Source organism: Populus trichocarpa, chromosome 8, assembly GCF_000002775.5.
Source record: "Populus trichocarpa isolate Nisqually-1 chromosome 8, P.trichocarpa_v4.1, whole genome shotgun sequence".
In the NCBI taxonomy this organism is placed as follows: Eukaryota; Viridiplantae; Streptophyta; class Magnoliopsida; order Malpighiales; family Salicaceae; genus Populus; species Populus trichocarpa.
Genome location: NC_037292.2, coordinates 12,153,497 through 12,172,350, shown reverse-complemented (window position 1 = coordinate 12,172,350; position 18,854 = coordinate 12,153,497). Strand labels below are relative to the sequence as shown.

At 36.4% G+C, this 18,854-nt stretch overlaps 2 protein-coding genes, 2 non-coding genes and 1 pseudogene across 4 annotated transcripts; all 5 read right to left on the bottom strand.

Annotated features, from left to right (window-relative positions):
- Positions 1-662: 662 nt before the first annotated feature.
- LOC112328327 (probable nucleoredoxin 1) lies at positions 663-2,959 on the bottom strand (annotated as a pseudogene).
- A 139-nt stretch (positions 2,960-3,098) lies between these two features.
- LOC7494771 (60S ribosomal protein L17-2) lies at positions 3,099-5,145 on the bottom strand. The gene is made up of 7 exons (XM_002311677.4): positions 4,989-5,145; positions 4,863-4,899; positions 4,733-4,773; positions 3,735-3,965; positions 3,549-3,651; positions 3,396-3,463; positions 3,099-3,314 (listed from the first exon to the last, which is right to left on the bottom strand). The coding sequence occupies exons 1-7, from the start codon at positions 4,989-4,991 to the stop codon at positions 3,261-3,263; spliced, it is 537 nt and encodes a 178-aa protein (XP_002311713.3). The 5' UTR covers positions 4,992-5,145; the 3' UTR covers positions 3,099-3,260.
- Positions 4,239-4,367, bottom strand: LOC112328545 (small nucleolar RNA snoR74). Its single transcript, XR_002983561.2, has one exon. It is a non-coding gene; the product is annotated as a small nucleolar RNA snoR74 (small nucleolar RNA).
- LOC112328544 (small nucleolar RNA snoR74) lies at positions 4,523-4,652 on the bottom strand. Its single transcript, XR_002983560.1, has one exon. It is a non-coding gene; the product is annotated as a small nucleolar RNA snoR74 (small nucleolar RNA).
- A 3,745-nt stretch (positions 5,146-8,890) lies between the features above and the next one.
- LOC7480907 (uncharacterized) lies at positions 8,891-18,724 on the bottom strand. The gene is made up of 21 exons (XM_002312585.4): positions 18,359-18,724; positions 18,164-18,249; positions 17,949-18,050; positions 17,172-17,278; positions 16,997-17,097; positions 16,646-16,733; positions 16,155-16,243; positions 15,767-15,906; positions 15,496-15,658; positions 15,211-15,346; positions 14,959-15,055; positions 14,461-14,590; positions 13,295-13,354; positions 13,072-13,190; positions 11,983-12,107; positions 11,158-11,382; positions 10,793-10,953; positions 10,146-10,309; positions 9,426-9,508; positions 9,263-9,348; positions 8,891-9,162 (listed from the first exon to the last, which is right to left on the bottom strand). The coding sequence occupies exons 1-21, from the start codon at positions 18,563-18,565 to the stop codon at positions 9,019-9,021; spliced, it is 2,613 nt and encodes an 870-aa protein (XP_002312621.3). The 5' UTR covers positions 18,566-18,724; the 3' UTR covers positions 8,891-9,018.
- Positions 18,725-18,854: the final 130 nt, after the last annotated feature.

Sequence of the window (18,854 nt, the reverse complement as noted above, 5' to 3'; positions counted from 1 at the left end):
AGTCTTTGGGCCTTTTAGCTTTCTGTTGTTGAAGTTCCTAGATGTTTCAGATTCTGTGGACTTCGCAGTACTGAGAAATCTAAATCTGTCTCAACAAGTTGATGTGCAAAGGCAAAGAGGAAAAACAAATGACCGTCCCAGTTGCTAGGATTGGTCAGTCTTTGTTTTTTAAGGTAGACTTCGAAGATTTCGTAATATAATGCTAGGCAAGTACGTAACAATCAGCCCAGTTTTAAATTTACATCAGCAATACAATTACCGGAATATTTGATCCAGAGGTTAAACGGATTGTTGCGTCCGGCCAGATAGAAACAAAGACAGTTGCATAGCAAATCTTCCCTATTTCTTGATAGGACTGATAAGCATTTTCCTTTAGGAAAGACAACGTCGTAGCAAGTCATTGAGAACAAACCACCAGCCATGGATTCCTAAGTTTCAATTGGGTCACCAAAATAAGGATTCACATAAACTTGGCCGGTGGCCCATGTTCTTATATGTTTTTGGTAACGAAATACAAAACATGGAAATCCTTCAGCAGCTCAGGCTTACACTTATTAGTTAAGTATAGATAACAGGAAAGACGTCAACTATCTTCACTTACATGCAACAAATTAACATCTTACATTGCATACTTGTTATAAAAGGAAGCCCGTTAAGTCAGCTTAAGCTTTGCAGCACACATCTCCATTGCAAATTCATCCTTCCTTTCCCTTTTGAGTCCCAGTATTTTCATCATCCTTCAAAACACACTTGGGGTGAAGATCAAATTCACATCGTTTGCAACAGAAAGACCAACCAGATCCCATATCCCTACAGCCATCGCAAATATATACATGTACTGTGTTTAGTGTTTAGAACGTATAAGCTCATGTTCAGCATGAAGTTCGTGTTTCACTTTCTCTGGCCACCCCTTTGCTTGTTCCTCAAGCTTCTCCTCCAATTGCTTTAGATGTTCCTCGGTGAAGGGAAAAGCATCTGCCCTGTAAGCTGTCAAGTGCATCCGAGCTTCCTTAATAGTGGTCCGGCCACTGGGACCAATTGCTACAGCTGCAGGGATCCCTTGAATTTTGAACTTCCGCACCAGGATTTGTTTCCTTACGTCGCCAAATGGAAGGGCTAACCAAGGCATTTCTGAATAGAACTTATCAAAGGTCGGTCACGGTCGCTTGAGATGAAGATCACCTCAAAGGCATTGTCTTTTGCTTTAATTGTGTGGTATGCTTCAATTAGCTCGGGTAAAAAGGAACGACAGGGAGGGCACCGTTGATCTGAGAAGTGGAGAAGAATGTTCTTTCCAACTAGCTCAGACACTGGGACCTAACCAAGAGTAAACCATGTATATGATCAGAAAATACCTTTGCTAATACATTCAATTTGTGATAATATTCAAGTTATTGGTAGCATGTATACAGTAAATCCAATTACTAGATGCAGGATAAGCTTAGAACAAAAAAACATTACCTAGGAACCGCTTTTGTCAGTCACAAAATCATTTTCCCCATTAAGCAAAACTGCTTCCAGTTTTGCCTTGTCAATCACAGCTAACTCATCGAGTTTCTTCGGTGTAAATGGATAGACTTCAAGACCACGGTCTTCAATAACTTCAGCCACATTTGGGTTCAAAGTCTTTCCATCCTGCCAATTATGACTAGAGTAGGAAAGGTTCTAAGCTCAAAATACTGTGCTAGCTTCTTACAGCTCCTGTTCTTAAATGGCAAAGCCAACCAAGGCATTGTCTCAAAACTTTGTTTGAAGTCTTATTCTTCATTGTCTAGAGATATCATGACTACCTCAAAGTTCTCTCCTTTTTCCTTGAGCACCTTATAGAATTCCACTAGTTTAGGAGTGAATTCACGGCACGTCCTATGACCATGCGCTGAAAAATACAAGCCAACCAATTTTCCTTCAAGGTCCAACACAGGGATCTGTAATTTCAAATGGCAAAAATCGTGAATTATGGAATCATCAATTTAATATCAAAGTCAAAACTAGCTAATTGAATAAACCATCTACCTTGCTTCATCTTTTGAAATCATGTAATCACGTGAGTTTGAAACCAAGAAAGAGCTTATGGATATTCCTCTTAGCGTCCTCCTCTTGCTCCTTGAGGAAATTCAGCCTATCAATGGTGATCAAGGGTGAATGGATATCCATCCACACCATGTTCCCTGATGGTTCTGACACCACCATCACATGAAACCTTCGCATGAGCATCGAATAAAATGACAAGATTAGGAATCCCTCTTACTTTGAACACTTCCTTGAGATGTTTGCAGGTCTCCGTATCAGAAAATGGAATGGCAAGACATGGCATTTTGGAGAAGTACGTATTGAAGGACTCGTCATCTCTGTCAGAAGAAATGAAAACCAATTCAAATTAGTCCCCTTTGGATGAGAGCTGTTCATAGACTTGTATCAACAATGGGGTGAAACTTCGGCATGGCCCGTACCATGCACCAGAGAAATAGAATCCCACGATCCTCCCACCCAAATTGCTGACTTTAACCTAAGTAATAAACAATGGCAAGAGTAGAGCTGCATAAAAGAAGTGCCTAATCACCGTTGTTGCGGATGAGCAAGCCCCTCTCTACTGAAGAAAGAAGAGATTAAAGGTCAAGAGAAACGTCTTCGTTGGTCATTTTTTTATATTTTTTTCCTCACTCTCCACTACAAATTCAAGGTGCTATGTAATTGAACCACTTGCAGGCTAGAAATCAAGAATAATTGTGTAAGGTTACTTCCATTTATTTGGACAGCAAGCTTACTTTATTATAATATAATATTGATCAACGATAAGTTCATTGATTGATTGGTGATGACGGAAACATTATCATTTTTAACTGAAAAGGTTACTTTCAACCCTTGAACATAGTGGTAAACACTTCAACTTGTGTTTCCAAAATTACATTACGAGGGGAAGGAGGGTAAGTATCTACGAGGGGAAGGAGGGTAATAATACATTACACGAGTATTAGAATACATTCCGAGCAGAAGGCAATTTTCCAAAGGTTGCGTGGATGTCTTTTTAGTGGAACAAGAGTTGGTGAATCAAAATTATTCATTCAAAAATCTATAATCTGAAAGCTACGCATGGTTCGTAAACAAGATATCAGTTAGACCGATCATTGAAATTATCGAGGACTATTTGTCAAATTATGATACAACAAAACTCTGATGAAAACAGACTTTCATCTAAGCTCTCCAAGAAATTTCTCATGGAACAATGAGCATAGCTCGATATAAACAAACAAGCTGTCCACTCAAGAAGAAGCTTGCGACTTCTTTGACTTGCTGGTTGCTATCTGGGTCTCAGGCTGTAATGTCAGTATACATAATTAGAGAAGAAGAAATAAAAACACAAGCAATATATCATCATACTTTGCCGTCTAGATTACCTCTTTCTTAACTGGCTCTTCCTTCTCAGACAAAACCAACTCAATGTGGCACGGGCTGGACATGTAAGCTGACAAGAGAGAGAAAAAGATTCTAATGAATACAGAGACAGAAGTGTATGTTTAACTGGTATAGTCTAATAAAAACAAACGTACGATTAATTCTTCCATGTGCCCTATATGTACGACGCCTCTGCTTCTGTGCCTGATTCACCTGGATGTGAGATATGTAGAGTGCATCCACATCCAAACCCTTGAGCTGGAAAAGAAAGTCATAAAATCAGCAAGTGAAATGCAGAAGATGATAAAAAAATGAAGATCAAACAGATAATAGTGATGTACCTCAGCGTTGCTCTCAGCATTCTTGAGCAAGTCCAGGATGAACCTTGCAGACTTGGCAGGCCAGCGTCCTTGTCCGTTTGAGTGCCTGTTCTTTGCTTGAGCAGTTCGCCCAACTCCACCACAGAAACGTCGGAATGGAATGGCCTGCTTGTGAGCCAGGACATCTTCCAGGTACCTCTTGGCCTTGGCCAAAGGCAACTTCCTCAAAGCAAAAGCTGTCTCCCTTGTATTCTGCATAAACATTAAAAAGGATGCACAAGTCAAAACAAGCTAAAAAAATCTCTGAAAGTGAGAAACACAAAAGATAAAAACAAAATTGCAATCAAACTCATCCAATACATGTTGGGATAACTGAATTTTTGAGAATTCAGAATTTAAACCAACTTGAGAGGAGAAGTTCATCAGGAACAATGGACTGAACATCAATGAATAGCAATTCATAAAGATATAAAAGAAAACCACCACTTCAACAACAAACACGTAGATAAAAATTGATATGAAAACAATTGTACCATCATTTACTGAACCTTCAGCCACCAATAACAACAGAGGTTCACCCAATAACAATGCAATTAATTTCCCTGAAGTTTACGAGAGCCTTGTTCACAAAAGGCAACAAGGCCCTGCTTTTTTCATCAGGTTAACAACTAGAATAGAAAATATGTGGAGCAGTTTTGGTTGGTTAAAACGAAAGGATAAAGTGAGGAAGAAAATCATCCAATGCTCTTCATTTCTTACTACTGAAATCCACAAAACCTCATTTAGATATAAACAAAATCGTAACATCAAAATGTGTCATCATTTACTGAACCTTCAGCCACATAAAATAAAACAGAGGTTCACCCAATAACAATGTAACTGATTTCCCTGAAGTTTACGAGAGGCCTGTTCACATAGGCAACAGGCCCCTGCTTTTTTCATCAGGTTTTACTAGCAAAATCAATAACAAGCAACGGTCATACAAAAAACGAAACCCGTCTAAACCCTAAACACAATACCTTAAAATGAACTCTGAGGTCACCGCCCCTTGCTTTGCAGGCTGCAACATAAGCATGGACACAACAGTATAAAATTAAGATCTCCTCCAATGCACAGAAAACCTAAATGGAAAAATATTATAACACTTACACTTAGTGGGATTATCAGGCTCCCTAGAGTACTTCACCTAAAAAAGAAAGAGCAAGGGACACAGTGTGATTTAGAGATTAATGCAAGAAACAAAGGACGAATAGGGAGCAAAAAGCGGAGATGTACCATGGTGACTTATGCTGCAGCACCTTCTGCCTTGTTGAAGATACAGACGTTGATGCCGGTGGCTCTAGCATAAGAGAAGATGTGACACTGCTGAGTGCGGTTTATAAATAGGGTATTAGGGTTGCTAAATGAGAGAAACCCTAATTCTTGCTGCAGAGACTGCCTTCGACGCTGCTCTTTTTTTGGGCTGGGTTATTTGGGTTTCAGCTTTTGTCATGTGAAGCCCACAACTCATTTTCAAAAAATTAAAAAGAAAAGAAAAGCAGGAAGGGAACTTTCATTGGTCCCTAATGGGCTCTACAGCCCAGCTAAGCTGCAAGATAGGTCTTATTTAAATGACCCAATAGCTAAATAAATAGTTTTTGGTATGATGGACAGTATTGATCGAAAAGAACTGGACAAATGGCTGACTTATTTTGTGTTCAGTAAATATTGGATGAGATCCGACCAATCACAGAACTAGACTAGTTTAGATTTAAGAAAAAATAAAAAAAAGTTGACCCCCCTAACTCGTGATCCAGATCAACCCGAGATGACTCTCATGATCCGTGACTTGAACCTCACCTCAGGTTGACCTTTAAATTGAATTTTAAAACTATGACAATACTCATTTTTATTTTTATGTTGTCTCAAGTTACCCAGATTGACCATCCCGACTCTTAACTTGGGCTTTGATCCTCTAATTAGATTTTAAAACTATGATAATAATTAATTTTATCCTTACATTGACTTTGGTTAATGGTCAATGTGATTCGTGACTCTAGCTTTGCACCAAGTTGATTCCCGAGTTAGGTTTAAAAAATATATCATTGACCATTTTTATCCTTATTAACTCACTCAATGGTCAACTTGACTTGGGCCTGTCCCCGGATTGGTCTTTAAGTTGGGTTTAAAAACTATGATAATAATCAATTTTATTCTTATACTGACCTGAGTCAATGGTTAACCCAACCTGTGACCTAGGTCTAGCTTCGAATCGACCATCGAGTTGAGTTTTAAAACTATAATAATAATCATTTATATACTTAAGTTTCCCTGGGCAATGATCAACCTAACTCAGGCTTGGTCCTAGGTCGACTCCAGGTTGAGTTTTAAAATTATGATAATAATTATTTTTATTTTTACATTGACTCGGTTAATGGTCAACCCGACTCGTGTCCCTGACCTTACCCGAGTCAATTTCTAAGTTGGTTTTAGAAATTACAATAATAATAATTTTTATCCTTACGTTGATTCAGTCAATGGTCAACCTGACCCGTGTCCCAAGCCTTACTCCGGGTCATCTTCTTAGTCAGGTTTTAAAACTATGATAATAATCACTTTTATTCTTATACTAACCTGGGTCAATGGTTAACCCAACCTGTGACCTAGGTCTAGCTTCGAATCGACCATTGAGTCGAGTTTTAAAACTATAATAATAACCATTTCTATACTTAAGTTTTCCAAGGCAATGATCAACCTAACTCAGGCTTGGTCCTAGGTCGACTCCAGGTTGAGTTTTAAAATTATGATAATAATTATTTTTATTTTTACATTGACTCGGTCAATGGTCAACTCGACTCATGTCCCTGATCTTACCCGAGTCAATTTCTAAGTTGGTTTTAGAAATTACAATAATAATAATTTTTATCCTTATGTTGATTCAGTCAATGGTCAACCTGACCCGTGTCCCAAGCCTTACTCCGAGTCATCTTCCTAGTCAGGTTTTAAAACTATGATAATAATCACTTTTATCTTTATGTTGACCCAGACCAATAGTTAACCCGACCTGAGACTTGGGCTTTGCTCCGGATCGAACCCCAAATCAAGTTTTAAAATTATGATGATAACCATTTTATTATTGTGTTGACCCGGGTCAATGGTGAACCTGATCTATGACCCCAGGTCTTGCCTATAGTTGATTCCATATTCGGGTTTTAAAACTATGATAATAGTTGTTTTTTTTCCTTACATTGACCCAGGTAAACTTAGGTTAACCCCTGTGTAGATAATTGAACAAGTTTGTCCTATCGTGTAGATAATTGAACAAGTTTGTCCTATCTCTTTTAATGACATAAAAATTTCTTCACTAAAACAGTATTGATATGACATAAATTAATTTTTGTATCGTTTAAAGATACACCAAACAACTTTACAAAAAAAATTATATTGTCTAATTTATCATTGTCCAACATATTAAACACTACCTTAAGGAGCATGTATTTTTATTATAAAATATTTAGTCGTGGTAATTTATCAAAACAATTGCTTATTTTAGCATAAAAAATAAAAATAAATATTTTTTTAAATATTTATCACACTTAATTTAGTAGTATTTTATTCTAAAAAAACCTTATTTGTTCAGCAATCTTTCTATATTATTTACCTTTTTTCCTTTTCTATTTCTTAAAAACAAAAAAAGTTTTAAAAAATACAAAATGAACAAAAAAAATATTAATTATAAATGGATTTGATAATATAAAAACTAATAAATATATTGTTTCTGAAATGATAAGAATTGATTGATTAGTTCTGATAAACTACAGCAATTAAGTTATAATTAACTCTTCATATCAAGAAGATGGTTGCCAGCAGAATTCTTGTAATTAAGCTGCATCTATTGGCAACAATGGTTATATATATATATATATCACTTACTTAGCACTTGTTCAGCAGACAATCTCCTGGAAGGATACTTGCGAAGCATCCTCTTCAAGAGATCTATAACTGGAGTAGGGCTACGTTTGGGAGCCAAACGCGGTTGAGGCTGCGTTCTCAAAAATTTTGATTTTTTTTTTATTAAAATTTAATATGGTTTATATATTTTGGATGGTTTTGATGTGCTGATATTAAAAATAATTTTTAAAAAATAAAAAAATATTATTAACATATATTTTAACACGAAAAGTTATCAGGTAACCTCAAATCCTTCCTCGAAACCCCTCAGAATACCCTTAACCGTTTCCCAATTAAATGGAGAAAACCCCACCAACATAATATCAGGAAGGAGATATGGTATATAGCCTTTGTGTACTTGATACTTGCTCATCAAGAAAACTGTTTTTTCCCCTCTCATAATTAATGTCTCTAATCTTTTTATTACATAAAATTCTTTCTAAAATATTACTATTTTTTATAGTTTTTATAGTAATTAACGAGAGAGAAAATTATCAAGTTCAAGTAAGAAATCAATGCTGATGACGTAAAGTAAAAAATATATATTTTAACTTACATTCTTTTTAGTGTAAAATAATTACATATATTTGATATGATATATTAACGTAATCAAATTATTAATATAATGAAAAAAATAATATAATGTAATTGGATAATTTATTACATTGGTTGTAAAATAATGAAGGCTTCGGTAAAGTTTTATTCTAGTCGTTATAATTTTCAAAATAATTTATTTTAATCCCTGTATTTTACTTTTATTCACAAATTGCCTTATTTGAAAATATTTGGTCATTATAATTTATGAAAGTTACAATTTAGTCCTTACAATGGGATTTTTTAAATTAGATCCCTCCGTGGTCACTCTTAATCATGCAATGTTTTATTACCTACTAGTTATTTTCTATCCCACTTTTAAAAAAATAAATAAAGACAAGTAGAAGAAAAAAAATCTTAAATGAAGATATTATTATTATTATTTATAAGTCATGAATTTTATTTTCTCTTTTTTTTTAATCAATTTTTTTTTCTTTTTCTTACTAATAAGATACTAATACTTCATCAACACTGAAAGATTTTCCCTACTTTTATGGGAGCTAGGTATTTAATTTTCTATTTTTACCAAGTGGCAGAGGCTCAGGTTGCAGAACCTGAAACCACTTGAAGCAGATTCTATTCATGTTGGTGCATATATTTACTGGCTTCAGGATTACTGTCATGCCACTTTGTAATCTTTGCAGTTCCAAAACTGAATAATGAAACAATTTAAATTAAGCTTCAAAAAGTATGCAAATTGAACTACATTTCCCATGAGTGTCAGTCATCTGGGTCTAAATAATTTTCAAGCCAATGTGTGGGCAAGTTTATGCATTGGCAGTCAGAAAATGTAGCTGGACATAAAGGAAGAATAGGCAATGACATCAGCCCACTCTGGGAAAAGGCCCTTCAACCTCCTTGCTTCATCATCTAAAACTTGGTCTACCACAGCAACTTCCACCCTTAAATCATCAGAACTGCTAGCCTGTACTTTCCAAAGAGAATTTATAACTCTTTAACAAAATTGAACTATGTCTAAAAAGAATCATCCTCGTAGACTAAGCTAATCAAGGACAGAACTTTACCTCTAACCAGAAAGTCCAATTTCGTTGGCTGTTTCCACTAAGTCTTAGTATGTAGGATGGTGGACCACCATCAACTGTCTCAGGAACTGCCCGGTTTCCAGAGTGATTAATTACACAACAGAGCAAAATACTCAGAGACAAGTGGAATCTTAAAATTTCGTACCTGAAAGCATGTTGTCTGCAAATGACCAGCTTGATAAAGGACCGGTTATGTTAAGGACTGCTACCCAAACCTCCTCCAAGTCACTAAAAGACACAGCGTATGAAGATTAAAACGATATCTATGTTTTATGATATAACATATGCACACGAGTATTCCAAGCGAATTAAAATAAAAATTTTAAACTGAGTTTTTCTTAGATGTTTCTCTCCTGTGCAGTCAAATAGCATTCCCGATGTTGATACTTCAATTTTTGCCGTGTCTTGGATCTATAGAACATCTACCAATTATCCATTGAAAATACAAACTTCTAAAAGCAAATACGCATATTTTCCACGATATATGTATATGAATGATAGATTTATAATTAATCAGGCAAGAAGCATGTGGACAGTTTGCTCATTAAACAGAGCAATAATCTTGTTAAAGTAACACCACAATCTTCTAACATCGTCCTATGGTTCAAGGCAAGTGGGTGTAGCTGAGCTAGACAGCACACCCTCACCTGGAATAATCCAGGTTTGAATTCCTCCCCTAGCAACACTGTGCGCTCCTGTCAGAAAATGTTCCAACAGTTTCTTGCATGAGCTGACAGTTGAACCGAGTATTCCTGTATCCTATCCCTCCAAACCGAGGACGCAAAAAACTCAAAGAAGTATATTTTTTAAGCACAAGACAAGTTTTCGCGCACTTCCATGAAGATCAACAGTACATTCTACTCACCCCAAATAAAATTCCAAGTAAACTCTCCGAGATTTGTCGCTGGAGACGGTATGTGGCTTGTAAATAGATAAGTGGGGGAAATATCTATAGCGTTTCAAAATGCCATCACTCCTTGCCGGGAACTTTAAGCTTTGAGAAAACAAGAAAGGCACTGGAAAAATTCCCTGCCAAATAAATTATATAAAAAAAACAGAAAGAAAGTTACACAAAATAAGGTTTATCAATGAATTTTATTGATTTGCAACACTTTAGAACATATAATTCAAGATGAAGTAACTTGCCCTTGATGGGCACTAAAACTAAATCTACCACTCCATTGAAAGATGAGAAAACCTGGCACACCATAGGAAATCAACCCCCCTCCCCCCTCTCTTTAAATGAGGCTGTTATGGAAAATGCCCAGGTTGGGGAGAGAGGAAAGATTAACAAATTGAAAGAAAATTATCACGTGCTTCCAGATTTGAATAAAAAAGGGAATGTTGCCTAAGGACAGGTACTTGTGATTCAAATACCAACACGAGAAACCAGCCATCTGTTGTGATTGTGAGTTATATAACTTGTTATGTCTAGACAAGGAAAAAGAGCCACCTCAAATCATAGATTTGAGGTAGCCTTAGCTACTGATATTAAATGCGAAATTTGCTTACCATCCAAGTCTCTCGGTGAGACATATTAGCAGTTTCAAAAGATAACTCTTGGCCAATATGCAATTCCTTTGCCACTTCGGGAGCATATTTGAAAAGAAACAATAAAGAATTGGAATCTACAACAGAAAATTCATAGCTGGAGTCCACAATCCTATTTACACCTGTCAATCCACAGAAGTAAAAGAAGTTTTCAGACAAGATGGCTGAGAAAGGGGGCTTAAAATCAGAACGAATAAAGAAGCCTATAACAGAGCTAATAATTGAACTGTGTTCATAATTCACACATCAATGCAAAATCTATCTAGCAGTTATAACTAGCTAGAGTTTTAAAAGGCTTTAAATATCAAGTGCTCTCTTCTTCATACCTGTAGTAACAAGTGTATGCTGAAAAACAACCCTCTTTGGTGCGGCATTGCTGTATGGAAAGAATTGAGATGAGAGAGCCAGAGCAAGTACACTAATATGCGACAAGAGCTGCAAGATCGAAGACCGAGCTAACCAATGACTACAAACAGGTATTAGTGGGCCCACACACCAACCAGTTACAACCCCAACTGATGCTGCCACTACAACATCAGGAACATAATAACCTGCAAGAAGGGATCTGGTAATCATAATCCACACTTTACTTCAGAGCATATAATTGATTGCTCAGTTATAACTGTACAAAACAATCATAATGGTTCTGTAGATTATTGACTACTGGAAATAAATATCTATCCTACAGCATACTTGAAAGTCATCGAGAGAAGAGTACAGGCAGAACTTTTAAAGGGATATAAGTACATCATCCTCTTTTAGCCATGTCAAAGTTGAAAATACCACCATATGACACATAATGAAGGCAGTCTATATAAAGGCGATCCAATAAAATGAAACATCACATCAAGTATTTTTAACATTTGCACCTCAGATAATAAACAAATAGAAAGGATAATTCATATAAGAATCGGTTGGAAGTATCTGACAGTCCAATTCTTTTTTTTTCCCTCTACACCTGTCCAAAAGTTATCAACAACCAGCAGTGTAAAAAAAAACACTTGCTGACAATATTATTTATACAAAATTCAATTTTCCAGTTAACGTACGGAAATGAACATATATTGATGCCTGTCTCACATTCAGAGGAACAACCAGAAAAATCCATTTGATATAAACAGCATCAGAAAAAATAGTTCAGGAATACTAACCATAGGGAGGTGGGACGGCACCCATCATGCCCATCTTCTCAATCAAAAATTGGGTAAGAAACCCCCCAAAATATACCGAGTATGTGAGACATGGAATTAGAGGTATTACATAAAAAACTGCTGACCTGAAAGAAAGAGCATCAGTCATACCACTTCTGTTTTTTTGGCTACCATTTGCCACCTTTCTTCAATTAGAAAGTGACTAAAATGCAGCCAAAAAAAAAGGAAATGCGAGAAAAAAGAGCAAAGAGACAACAATCTATGTTCCATTTGGCATGTTATCACCCCCATCTCCTGCAAGACTGTTTCAAGTCTCGTAAACAAGAAGAAAAAAGAAAAGAATGAAAACACTTAAAAAAAACAATAAGAAAGTGCACAAAAAAATTGTGATCTCTCAAAATGTTCCAGAATTAGCTAAGACAACAAGCTGTGCTTTGGATCCAATTAACAACAGTCCAAAACCATGTGCAGCAGAAAAAAACATATGATGCATTTCAACAGTCTATTAAGAGGATCACAAGGAGTGGTTCTTGAAAATATTCAGAAATAGCAAATTCGATGTTATCTTTCAATTAATTGAGGAATCTTTTAAAAAAGTTAAGGACAGCTTGATGGCAGCTGTTGTGTCAGAGTTCAACATGACATGTCTTGAAGAAATCTAAAAGACATTCCGAGTCAACACCTATCTTTCAAGGAAGGCTCCAAGATGATGCTATAAGAACACTAAAATGGAAGTCCAGCATACTTGAAAGGTGGAAAATCAGCCAGAGTAGATATTTTGAGGCAACAAGAACTTCAGTGTATTAAAGTTCATTAAAAAGTCACCAAAGGATAACACCTCACGTATATGGGATATATAAATAGACACAAATCACTGAACGGCTGATATTTTGCAGCATGCTTCAACTATTTATAGCAAAGATAGCATTATAAAGCAGTTCTAAGAGACATTAAAATAAAACTCTCCATGCACAACAACACAAACCAGCAATGCAACACATGCAACTTCAATATAATAACCAATTGAGAAGAAAAATCCAGCCAACATTCACAAGAAGGAATTTGATTGTGATCCATCGAAACCAGTACCTTGGTGATTGATGATCACTGGACTTGATAGATAGGGAAAAGAAGATCCATGCTGGAAGCATAGATGCAGACACGGAAAAGGTCAAAAACCCTCCACTGAGCCCAGCTACAAGATAAGCCTGTCTTTACTATAGTTAGCCGTTGAAAATTTTAGAAACTATCAAAATCTAGAAGGCATGTAGATTTTTTCTAAAATAGTAAACTAAAAATAGCGATTACATACTGAAGTTAAGCAAGCATAAAATCCAAATGCTCCCCAAAATCTTGCTTCTTCAGCTAGTGCCTGCAAAATACACTCCATTTCAGATATCTGCTAGCTTCTGTGATGGATGATGCAACTGGACTAGATTTAAAACACCCAGAAGATGCATGCGAAACTCCATCAAACTCCAAGAAAGGCATAGTGCTACCAAACAATTTAAAAAGGATGTAGAAAAAAATTAGGATTAGCCGCACAACACAAATCAAAGAGTCCAATGAATCAAATCACTAACAGTTGTAGTGGAATCGCATATTTTATGGAAAGTTTATCTTGGCAATTTGGACCCTTAAAAGGGGAGTCTTCGAAAGAGAATTTGGAGGCAATCTTACCCTTCTACCTTTTAACATGGAGTTGCTTGCTGATCTCAAGGCTCAAAACAGCAACCTTGAGGTCACAAGCCAAAAGGTTTACCTTTACATTGTGCCAAGCAATAGCCCATTGTAAACATAGTAAGGAAAGAAGAAAAAATTTTATGAGAGAGAAGTGAAACATGTCCACCATCCATATGAAGTAGCTGACGTAATTCAAGAAGATAGTTTTCAGCAATTGGTTTTTGGAGAACTTTTCACAATTATCAAATATCCTAATTAGGTCTGCTATTACAATTAATGCTTTACTTTTCAATGAGGCCCTATTAAAGGAGAAGCTCAACAATATAGTAATCAAAGTAAAGACAGTGACCGAAAATTGGTCACCGAACTCTACTACATGCCATGCATATCAAATGTTTGTCATCCTTAGCAACTAGAGGACATCTTGCCCCATTTATAAAAGCAACCCGTCTCATGATCATGTTTGTCTATTGGTTTTCAATTCCTAATAAATTGGTTTTCTATATTGTTTCCTCATATTCTAATGCAGACTTGCATTTGAATCAATTATTTTGAAATTTCTTCTCATTGGTGAAGTCAGTAAAATGTAGCACAACTTGAACACCATATTAAATGGTATGTATACTCGTTATTATCAGTAACCAAAGATGTTCCATATGAATATCATTGCCTAGGATGCACAAATTCAAAGAAATCCTCATTTGCGAACACTTCTAGCCATGTGATTAAAGAAAATGTAAAAAGCATGGCCTAACTAAGTGATTTCTCAAAAAAATATATGCTATGTAATTGTACCTCCTCTGATTTCTTGATAACTGAAACATCTTGAGAGAGGGGGAAACAACCCCAAACAGTTCTTGGAATTAGCAAACCAACAAGTGAGCAGGGGATGAACATCAAGAATGCCAGGTATGGATGTGCAAACCTGCATTTGGATCTTGCATGTCAATGTGAACCATGACCAACAGTTACAACATCATCTCTCTCTCTCTCTCTCTCTCTCTCTCTCTCTCTCTCTCTCACACACACACACACACACACACACACACTCCTCTCACAGTTGAAGCTACAGCTACTCCTAAGATACAGAAGAGATTTATGATGTGTCCCATTGAAGTTCATCATTATAACATCATCATCCAATTGAAGTTCATCTTGTTGTTGAATACAATGAAACTACTGAAAAAAACCATGAGCCACAGTTAAAGCAGACGCCACGCTCACAACTTGTGAACTTTTTCCCATTCAAAATACCAGGGAGAATAAATCAAAAGAACTAGAGAACAAACTCACCAGCTCAAAGCATAACTAGAGAAGAACAGTTGCAAAATAGAAAGGATAATCGGGAAAATAATTGCCAGTATAATCCCAGCAGCATGGAAAAGCAGTCCTGGAAAGTAAACAGGTTCTGAGTATTATCGACAAAATCTTCAATATGCATGTCTTGTGTCTATTAACTTATCAATGTGGAGGTGGGTGTGGGGTATCAGAGCATGGAGATTCAGAAGAAGAAATTCAAATAAAAATCAGCAGTAGAGAATCAACCTTTCACAAAATCATAGAAGATTGCAAAACAAGAACGTGACCTAGAATCCCAAAAATGCAAAAGGAATGGCATTACAAAAAAGATGGCGATGGGAATACTATGGAGTACCACAGCTACCCTTCTTGAATAGAAAATCTGAAAAAAAAAACATTATAGATAAAAGGACGATGTTATGCATTGCTCAAGGTCATAAAAGGTCATATAGTGAGTCATAAATGTGTTAAAATTTAAGAAAGAAGAATGAAACATCGGATAGAGAAGATGTCATAAATTTTGCAGCGTACAAGGAACCATGATAAGTAATCAAAGAAAACAGCCCTCTCATCCTTGTAGTCATTGGTTGTGGCTTTAGATTCTCTTTCTCGAGCACTTTGTAGCTTGGAAGAATTTGTGAAGGCTTTGAGTATGCTAAGCAAATTGTCTCCACGAGCTTGAATGCTCCCAGGTCTGGTATGAGTACATTCAAATGCATCAGAGGACGCACTTAAGAATAAAGCGACAAAAGAATTCCAATGAAGTATATATATATACCAAAATAGCAGATGTAAAGCATACAGTAATTTGTCCAATGTATCATAGGATGTATGGTAGTAATAACCACCAAGAAGAAAGATGATATCAAGGCTTGGAATGTTCCCATGATCTTGGGAAAATATTCTGTAATCTGTATCTCCAGGAATCACAGGAAAGATGTCCTACATAGAGAAATAGATCATTTAGAACTGAAATAATTAAATGCAAAGAGAGGACATGCACAGCAGATGGGTATTGGAATAAACCACACATATATGTTAGGAGAATTTTAAAGTGGCCCAGGTGAATATGAAACAAAATCATGCAAAAAATATTTGTTTCTTTGTTTCCTTACAAGTAACCACAAAATAAAATACTCATCAGAAGGTTTTGAAGTTAAATTTAAAAAACAAGAAAAAGAAAAGAAAACCTGAGCAGCACTATGTGCCATGGGATATACTGCAGACTCTGCATATACTTGAGAAGGCCAAGACCCAGGTCCAGATTGGCAGACTAAATCTGTTAATACAACAGTATTCACATTAGCATGGAGCAGCAGGACCATTACACGGAACTCTGAATCATTAAGAAAAGTCAAAAACTTATGTTCCCAACTACCAACAAATAAAATTTTAATTCATTTCTTATATTTTCATATCTGGCAGTTTTGGAAGTGAGTGATGTCGAGAACATGGTACATTTATTCTGATATAATGTGAATGTATGTTGAGCTAACTTTAAGAGGCTGCCCCCTGGATCAATCATGATATAGGAAAGAAGTTGTATGTTCTGCAGATCACAGGCTGCTTTCTGTTTTCTGCTCTAAATGCAGTTCCCTCTTCCCCAAATCATTGAGTCAATGTTCCATATGCATTCTAAAAAGGTTGAGAAAAGTAACATTGGAATTGGATCATATCCTACCAGGACCAGCAGTCCCAGATGCTTCCACATTTATAGAAGCTCCAACTGAATCACGCCATTTATGTGTCGTCATGAAGCCATGTGAACCCTGAGACATCATAATCAACCAAACGCTTTTAAGATTAAAGTGAGAGAAGTTAAATAGAAAATAACTTGATAAATAATGGTCCACTAAATGTGTTTTGACTGCAAGGAATTTGTTGCGGTTGTCCAACAAAGTAGGAAAAAGAAAGCTGCATTCAGTATGTTCAGAAATATGACTTGTCCACGATGGAAATGTCAACACAACAAATGTTATTTTTTTAACAAAAATACTCAAATAATAATATTGCTTACAAACGGATACTATACCAGCATAAAAAGTTCTTCTGCGCCATTAAAAAGAAAAATAATTGGCCGGGGGGGGATCCAGCCAGATTCTACCGTAACTCTAGCTAATTCCAGCATTGATGCTGCAAAACAATGAAAACATGTAAACTAACGTCTTTAAGGCAGTCCAAGTGGTTACGAGATACAATGTACTCACCAACACATGAACCACAATCACCAGCTCCTGGTGAACCAAGAGGACTATCAAAATGGCCATTAATTAACACAGATGGGTCAGTTTCTTGCAAATCAGCTGATGATATCCTGTTATCAAGTAGAAGTTAGTCCAAATGCTGTTTTCCAAAAATCTAAGATAAAATTCACTCTTTATTATCTAATAAGGCATACATTATAACCAATTATAATACTGCACATGCAAGATAAAAGCGCAAAGCATATGACACAATCTACTATCATTGATCTCCTCATCCAATAAGGCACCATTTCCTCATTTGTCGTTTCCTATACATCACTTAGAGCTTCCCTCTAAAATGTAATGTAATACCTTTCTTAATATTTTTTCCAGGGTAAAAAAGAAATGGTTCAGCATTTTCCCTTCCCTTCACAGGATTCAACTTCCTAGCTTTTGTTCTAGCAGTGAACAATAAAGTTTCATACGACACTTCGGAATGCAATTAAAATTTCATGTGCTGAATAGCTTATATGTAACAAGTCCAGAGGCCACAATTTTTCGACGAAGTTGCGAAGTCCAGTCCTTTCAAAATGGAAGACACATCCTTTCTTAGAGGATGTATCTCACCTCCAAGTGAAATCTCCGATCATGCTTTCAGGGGAGTTCCATATAAAAATAGTGGTCCCAGTATGCAAGGGAAAAAACACATCCCATTCCTCGATGATTCTAGCACGAATCGAACGTCAGCACATGAACACAAACTTGAACAGGCAATACCATTTGAGCGAGTAAAGAAATTACCTGGCAACAATATTTATATGGTCTCTATAAGCAAAAGATATGCCGTGGCCTAGAAATATCATATTGAAGGAACCATTAACAGTGGTCTCCTCAACCTCAATCCTGCAAATAAATAAAAATTAAATAAAGTAATAAACCAAAATCATAACTAAAAAAAAAATTATCACTTAAACGGTCAGCCATACCACCAGCATTACTGAAGAGAGAATAACAACCTGATATTGGATTCAGCTCTCTCCTTCAGCATTTCTAACTGCTCTTTAATATACGCCGCGGCTTTTCTTAATCCAGGACGCCCTTCCTTTTAATTTATCAACATTAAAAGCCAATGAATAAATAAATAATAAAATTGAAAACTCCGTAACAAAACAAGAGGGACATGCAAACACAGAAATGAGGGCGGGACTGACTTGACGATCGTCTTTGGTTAGAACTGCAACATGGTGGATGGCTCTGGCCTCGGAGAAGCGATCGAGAGGGGCGTCGATCGAGAGGGGCGTAATGAATTTCATGTGAAGTACGGAGTGAACAAGAAGCGAAATGATAGTGTAGATAATCGCTAGAAAGAAGATGAATTTGAATCCAGATACGTCTCTTGAGCTCAGCCTCGACGCCATTTCTGGGTCTCTCTGTTTTTTCTTTTTTCTTTTCAATTTCCAAGATTGGAACGGGAAATATTATTTAGTATATTGGAGGGAGAGTAGAAGAAGAATGCGTTGAGATTTTCAGCTCAGAAGAGTGTGGGCGCTGAGTTTTGTATCGGTGCCTCAAGTGGCAGTCGATTTAAAGAACTCCCTCTCCTCTCCCTCCAGTTCACGCTTGGGTGGGTGGGCTCCTTCTTCTGAGCCGAAGCTAAGCTTGTCTAGTTTGTTTGGGCCTTAATAAGTAAATGGACTCGAAACGGAG